Below are 8,002 nucleotides of genomic sequence, written 5' to 3' on the forward strand. Positions count from 1 at the left end.
AGATAATGTCTGTTCACAGGGAAGTATTGAAAGTTTTGGAGTGGAGGTAGAGCCAAGGGATGTGTAGCACACTGCATGGCAGTCAAGAAAAAAAAAACATTTTCAGGGATGCTGAGGCATGGTTTTTAAAGTATCATGTGGAGGACCTCCCTGCAATTGAATTCCTAATACTCAGCGTATATAGCTTAGAAGAATGCAGTGGACTCTACTGGGACTTGAATTATTAGTTTAACAAGTGGTTATGAGCCAGCAAATCCGAACATTAAGCCAGTATCTTCACCACGACATCTTTTAAAGTGGTAGCTCCTTTGTCGGTGGTTTTTTACTAACTATTTGAACTGGTTTGGCCACCCGGAATTGCACTGGGTGGTTTGCAAGGCATGGCAAGAGGGTGTGAGAGAGAACTGGACTTCTGTTCACTTGTTGACATAAGTTATGCGAGTGAAGTCCTGGCCCCACATAGAGCAGTAGAAGTGTTGCTACAGGCGGGATTATGGCTAGGCTTTGCCTGTAAGTGGTGCATGGATGTAGATCAGTTCTTTTTAGGGCTACTGAGCATCCTCAACTGATTTCGTATGTCAGTCCTGCAAGAGTCCTGCCTTTTCAGAAAGACTCACATTCAGTAAAAGGAAGGCTTCTTATGCAAACACAGATTAGTCCAAGGTAGCTAATTTGCAAGAGGTGTTCAAATCATGTCTAACTGAACAATAGCAATTACTTCTTAACTTTTGTTTAATGGTTACTTTAACATTAGATTTGTAAAAACAGATGGCTAATCCAATGGATTTTGCTGTGTGCTTATCCTTTTGTTCACTTTTATCTCAGAGGAGAATGGAACATTTTTCCTTTAAGCTGTTCTACATTTATCAAGAATTATTGAAAAGGGAAGGAATTACAGCGTGCTAAGACTTGGTGGTCTGAGAGCTAACGTATTGGCCTAGTACTTAGTGACTTCTTGTATGTACTTATAGTGGCCGTTCCCTACCTCGGAATTGATGCCTGTTTAACATCAGGGCTCAGAAATAAGTCACGAGACTGGCAGCCACTCATAAAAGAACTTATTTAGGTCGCTGCCACCAGAAGTAAACAGGGGAAGGTATTCAAAACCAGGAAGATAAGTATAGTGATTTCATGTGAGTTTTTGTAAAGAGCTCGTGTTTATGTATCGTAATGGTCACCTGTTTAAAATAACCTAGTACGAAAGAAGCTGAGGAATAAGAGAAGCTTGCAGAGCTGCAAAGTGTATTACAACTTGGATCTGAAAGTGCTTGCAAGATTGCAGGGCTTCAGAAGGGATTTGATATTGATGCTGCTTTCCCTGTATAGTGCTCTAAACCTTGCCTCGCTCTCATGAAACCCAAATACTTTATGGGCTATGGAAATGAAATATCTTCTGTTGCTCTCATTCTGCTCATGAACAATGCAAATGCCTGTATTTCTTGCAACCTTGTGTGAACTTGGTACACCAAGCTATCTTAATGAGACCAGACAACACCTATGGTTTTTTTGCATCAGTGTCACTGAGTTGATTTAGTTTGGCTGCTGTGAACCCCTGAGGTAGATATGCTAAAACCAGTTAAGGCTGCTTTATTTGATAAGTTATTGCATTAAGTTAAAGACTGTTTAAACTAGTTTAAGTGTGCCTACCATAAGAGTTTGCAGTGCTTACTTTTTATTCCTTTAGCTGCACTGTGCACTTTATGATGAGAAGAAAGATTTTTCCAATATAAACATGCCATAAATCATATTTATATTCTCTCCCATGGTAGAATTTGTACAGATGAATGTGTGCTAGAAGAACAGTGAACTGTTAAAAGTACATATTTTTTTCACACCAAAATGGAAAGGCAGAGCAAATGACACATTGCACATGAATTTGGTCTGGTGACAATAAGCTCTACTATTTTTGTTGACAATATGGCATCTTTTCAACCGCATTCTGTTTCTATTACTGTTTATTTATATTCAGGACAGAGGAAAGTGTTTGACCTCCCATTTGGAAGCTGCCTCTTTCACAGCAACGTGTATGATAATGGGTCCTCATTTATTTATGACAACTGCACGATGTGTACGTGCAAGGTAAGTCCACAGTGCTTTGGTACTGGGTGCTGCTGGTTGTCTGGCTTAGCAGTAATTTGCAGGGATGTGGATCCATAAGCCCTGATACTGTTGTGCTTTGGCATCTTGTGTGGTCCCTGAGAATCTGATCTGAAGAGCGCTTGCCGTTGTGCTAGGAAAGTTCAAGAAGTTATTGACTGCCTCAGCTGAGGCATGATGCCCGAGTCTGTGCGATGCAAAATTAAGTTACACAGCTATGTGATCCTCTTTAAGTTTGCATTACAGTGGAAGAGGAGTTTCTAAATGGTGAATTACCACATCTCTGCTGAAGGGAAGTGATTTTTTTTAGTTCCTCTAACATGACTGTGACCACTTTTGCACTTTTGCACCTAGGCACAAAAAAATGAAAGTGTCGCCAAATCAGTAAGATTTTGCAGGCCAACAGAAGTATGAGCTGGGCTTTAGCTTCACAGACCATGAAAGATTCCCTTAATACAGTAAATAATTTTTATTTCTATGAGCTGACCTATTCAAAGCAGTTGGGCTGTAGCTTGTGTGGATGCAATGACTGAGCAAGCAGAAATGTTACGTTAAGGACACACAAGAGCGCAAACATCTTGGTGATGATTTCATTATTTCCTTTTGTCCTTTACCTAGGATTCAACAGTGATATGTAAGAAGAGGTGCTTGCTTCCCGGTGAATGCAATAAAAAAAAAGAGCACTGCTGCAAGGATTGTGTCTCATATATCTCTCCTGAGGAAGTGAAAGTGTGCAAGTTTGGCAATAAGATCTTCCAGGTAAAGTTTCAGGTGTGGCTCAAGAATAGATACCATTGTAACAGCTGAAACAGCGTGACTTTACTGTAAATTAGTATTGTGGCTTGTTTTTTAGCAGAATCCTCACCATCCTAGTTGATGATGGAACAAGTCAGAGGCAAAGCTTTGCAATACATGCCATCTGCTATCTTTTTTCTCAGTTTGTGTAAATTCTGCTAATACATGGCAGTTAAAGATTAGTTCCTCCTTGATATGACATGTTGTCTCCTTCTCCGTACGCAGAGATTCAAGCTGCTGTCTCATGACAAGTAATGCATTTTTAGTAAGAGATAGTAATGCTCTGCTTTCCCAGGCAAACACAGATATCCATGGAGAAGCTATTCTGAGTGGTATGTAGGCTTTATCTGCTGAGCCAAAGAGTCTCTTTGATAGCTGAGCCAACAGGAGCTGCGCGAGGTTCGTCTTGGCTGAAAGTTACTCATCTTGATCTGCTACATTTCACATCTCTGCTAAGGACAGCACCCCTGACATCTTATAGCGGGATAGTCATGTGATAACTGTTACCTACTGCACTCTCACCCAATGTTTTCAAATCACAAGGGATTCCCTGCAGAATACTTCTGCTATTGCTGAGGCCCTGTTTGTTTTTCCAAGTGGTGCGGCTTTTTTCACACTGTGTCAGAAAAAGATTCTGTCACCTCATGGGCCATCTGTGAATTAAGAGACCCTTGAATCAGATCAAATGTTAAATCCTTTGTGAATAGTTGGTTTGCTCAGCCAGAATTGCTTCCCATTTATTCCATCTTTTGTGTACATAGCTGAAGTGTTTATTCTGGAAATTACATGTGAACCTACTGTATGCTGAGACTATACTCCATCTGATTGGCACTTTCACACTGGTGCTATTGTGCTTCGGGAACAAATGACTGCTTCTTAGGCACCCAACTAAAATATTCTGCTTCTTGTGAAGATTTTATTATATTACTAAGTATTATATGCAGTAAGAAAAAATAACGAGACAGCACACCCATTTCTGGCCCCGTGTGCAAAAAGGTAAATCCAGTGTTGCTCTGTTGAAGTTAATGGTCTAACACAGCTAGAATGGGCACAGCGAACGTGGTTTTCCAGTCCTATGCAAAACCAGCTATGAGACAAAAAATTGAGGTAGCTACATTCAATCAGCTGTGATATATTCTGGTACCTTAGCAGATACTGGGAGACCGGTCATTAGAGGCCCACAAGAACATGTGCTGCATCAGGAACAACCAGGCAATCGTAACATGGCCTGGAAATAAAAGATGGGGGAGAGGCAGCCTTTGACCAAGCATGCTGCGCTGAATAAGTTAGGCATCTTGGCATTTCAGATTTAGTCTGTTTTTCTCTCTGGTCAGAACCTCATGTTGAGGTGGGCACATAATTGTTCACAGCTGTCTGGTTGGACTGCCTGTTCCTGTCAGGTCTATCCTCACCCTTCCTTCACAGCAGCCCTGTAAACAGAAAACATGCACATTTTGGCTCTAAGTGGGCTAGCACAAGACTGTAAGTGGGTGAGACAGAATGTTTTAGGAACCACACTTGGCAAATGCAACCCTACGTAAAAAGGAGCCAGGGCAGTTCCACAAGCAATCCTTCCCAAGTAAGTGGGGAAAAGACCATGAGGCATATTTTGCTCTGCACCTAATACTTTAAGAGCCATACATAGACCGTCTTTGCATTTGAGAAGTTCAGCACTGTAACTCTTCTAAACATTTTCAGATGTTTAGCAGATCAAGTATCTGTGAAAGTGCTGTAAGTAATCTAAATTAGAATTCATTATTCGACCATTCCTACTCTAAGTCAAAATGATGCTGCATCTGGGAATAAATTCACTATATGCTGACATCTTAATCAAATACTTTCACGTGCAACAACTTAAAGACATCACTCAACCCAATGAATCAGGTTTTTCTAATTATGTGAGCTTAAATGAAAATTTATGGTAGGTGTGATCACATCTTAGACACATACTGGAAAGAAAACAATGCAAATAATCAGGACAGTGATAAAAAATGCAAATGTGATTTGCTTAGCCTTTTCAAAATGAATTTCCGACCTAGAAGGCCAAAGGGAAGAAAACCCTGCTGAATTTGATCTTTGTCTTTAATCTGACTGGCCATGGACAGACACCTTAAAATAATTTAGACTAAACAATGACACAGTGCCAACAGGGAAAGTCATCCTTTCTTGTGCAATGATACATTGCTGAAATAGCTTCCTGTTGCCACCCCAGCTGATACTATATCATGTTCCCTCTTGCAGGATGGAGAGATGTGGTCCTCTGTGAACTGCACCATCTGTGCTTGTGTGAAAGGCAAGACAGAGTGTCGCAAGAAGCAGTGCATTCCAGTCAGCAGCTGTCCTCATGTGAGTTTCTTAAAAGAACAGGGCTTTCTTCTGTTTTTTTTCTCCTCCATTATCTTTTTCAGTGTTCCTTAGAAATGTGTGCATGGCAGTGGGGCATGCAGATTGGAACGAAGGGATCCTCTGGCATATTAATTTAGTTTGGCATTCCCCAAGTGTGCTACTGCTACCCTGAATATGGGCTTCCCACCTCAGTCCTTGCTCTGAAGACTCTGTGCTCCTCTTTTCCTCCTCCTTTTAGCTTTCTCTGTCCCAAGCATCTGCACTGGAACATCTCTTTCACAGATATTTAATAGCTTTATGGAGTGGTGAGATGACTGTGTTAATATTTCAAGAGCATGCATACTGTTAAGGCAAGCCATAGCAGGTTGTTGTACTTGCATATCTCAGTGCATATGAGGCCTAATACTTGGTTGAAAATGTAAATTAGACAAAGCAAAGCAAATTATTTCAATCAGGCCACACCGCTTTCTCTAAGGTTACAGCCTGAGTATTTTTATTCGAAAGTCTGAAGCGAACTCAAAGAGTGGTGTGATCGTAACTTTACTTAATTGCTTCAAAAATTAGCATTACTTGAAACCTCGAGCTGAAGTCAGCCTTTGTTTCTTGGATTTCTGTCACTGACAAATTACTTTGTTTTAATGGCTCAAGTTTTCAGAAGAGGGAGCTCTGAATAGCACCTCATGTAGGGGCAGATCTTTGAACAGAACTGCAGAAGAGAGAGCCAAGTCGTTAGCGTTACACCTTCTCAGTGTTTCCTTCTCCATCCTGGAAGCCAGGGGGGAAAATATGAGTCACAGACACCTAGGTATAAAATTTTAAATGACAAACTCTAGTTTGTAAAATTTTATATGTGTGAACTTTTGACAGCCAGAAGCGGTGGTAGAATACAGAGCCTGTACCTTGGCGTTCCCTGTTCTGCTGTGCCAGTGGGCTGCAAGAGTGATGCTTGCCTCCTCAGAAGAGGGGACATCCCTTTCCTGTCACTCTGGCACTCACTGCAGAGGGAAGTTTGCCTGTTAACAGGCCTCACATGAGATGTTGCATACATCTTAGGAAGTGTGAACAAATGGAGCTGCTCTTCTGGGAACCTGATGTGGCTCATGGCAGTCAGGTTTGTTCAGGCCATTCACATTATAAGCAGGAGGTGAGAGCTTGGACCCTTTAGGTCTCTTCAAATTCTTTGTTGGCTGAGAACCTGGCACACACTGCATCTCATATTTTCCCTATGCTGATGCGTTTCAAACATTTAAGATGCTTCTGAGATCAAAAAACTAATATGGCTTAATATAGATCTTAAGTGAAATACACCACTTCAGCAGTAACCATGTATAAATTTGAGCACTGAGATGATCAGTTGAAGTGGCTTCTAAAATGAAAATAATGGTGGGTAAAAATTCACCATCTGCAGTCCTGTGGCAGCATAACTGACTGACCGACAAACTCATTCAGCGCTGCTACACAACCTGCTCCAAGGTTAAGGTGAAGTCCTAAACTGCCCTAGACCTCTGAGTTGAGTCCTCAGACAAGGTCCAGTTCTTTAGGGCTGAAAAGACCAGCTTTGCTACCCTGCAGCACCATTCCCTCCAGTATCTATCCAGTCAGCCTGATCCCCACCTTAGGATGGAGTCTACAGCAAGCTGCATGCAAACTTACCCTCCTCTACAGGTACACACTACATTTCTGCTCTTCCAAGCTAAACTGGAAGGAAAAGTAGGAGAAAGAATGTAAACTCTAGAGTGAGATTTATTTTCCTATTCCAAGTAATTTTAAAGCAAATAATGTACACTAATCAATTTAAATCTTCTACTTTTCATGTGCGCTCCACTCTCTTTGATGAGATATTCTGTCACAAACCTATAAACATTTATTAAACACACCACATTATTCAAGATAAAGATATATTAGTGATTCTGATACTGAAAGTCTGGGTATCATGCACAGAGTTATGCTGCTGTCTCTGCAAACTGTAGGGGTGTGAACTCTATTTCTTTTCTTTCTTCACAAAATTTCTGGCAATAAGTAGTCTCTACGGACTATTGAAGACTGCTGTGGAATAAAATGCTCTTTAGTGTCCCTTAGGGCGTCAGGCCACATAAAGTTATCTCATTAAAACTGTGTTATGATACACACAACTGAGTGAGAAAGGATTGAAGATTCACAAGGAACTTACAAGATTATTCCTTGACTTAAATGCTTTAGCACGCAGTCTTAATACTCTTTGCATGATGTTGTGGGGTTTTTTGGTGAAGCAATATTATTTAATTTATCAACATAGATTTGGGTCAATTATTTCTTGAAAGGATGGTTTCAAAGTGGTAATTCTGCAGAAATTTCCAATACTGTGCAGCCATTTGTATTATTCAATGTGTTGGTGGCAGGCAGACATATTTTTGAAGACTGTTTCCGCTATTTCTTTAATTTTCTTCATAGGGCTAGGCACATTTTTCTGTTTCTTTTATTCCTTTCTTTTTGGAGCATTTAGTCCTGTATCAGTAATTACAGGAAGTGTCTTGTTAGCTTCTTTTCATCTGCAGTGGAGGCAAGACATCTTGCAAATTCAATTCCTCCTGTCACATTTATAGCAAAATTGGTCCTCCTTGGGCTTCTAGTGAGCCTTGTGGCTTGTGGTTTCTGTTTCTTACTTTCTGACCCCTGACTCCACACGGATATTCCCTCTCTCAGTTACCTGGAGCGTCAGCCTGCAAGGTGCGGTACGCGCTGGCCCCTATCCAGCAAAGCTATTAAGCATGTGTCCAGTCCTGGT

The 8,002-nt window shown here is 41.0% G+C and overlaps 1 protein-coding gene across 1 annotated transcript in view; it reads left to right on the top strand.

Annotated features, from left to right (window-relative positions):
• Positions 1–8,002, top strand: part of BMPER (BMP binding endothelial regulator) — a 153,784-nt gene that overhangs the window by 82,631 nt on the left and 63,151 nt on the right. Inside the window, exons 8-10 of the mRNA XM_009635303.2 lie at positions 1,970–2,079; positions 2,716–2,856; positions 5,134–5,238. Of these exons, the coding sequence (XP_009633598.1) occupies positions 1,970–2,079; positions 2,716–2,856; positions 5,134–5,238 (356 nt within the window). The remainder of the gene's footprint in view (positions 1–1,969; positions 2,080–2,715; positions 2,857–5,133; positions 5,239–8,002) is intronic.

The sequence above is a fragment of the Egretta garzetta genome, unplaced genomic scaffold, assembly GCF_000687185.1.
Source record: "Egretta garzetta isolate BGI_Z169 unplaced genomic scaffold, ASM68718v1 scaffold713, whole genome shotgun sequence".
Taxonomy (NCBI): Eukaryota; Metazoa; Chordata; class Aves; order Pelecaniformes; family Ardeidae; genus Egretta; species Egretta garzetta.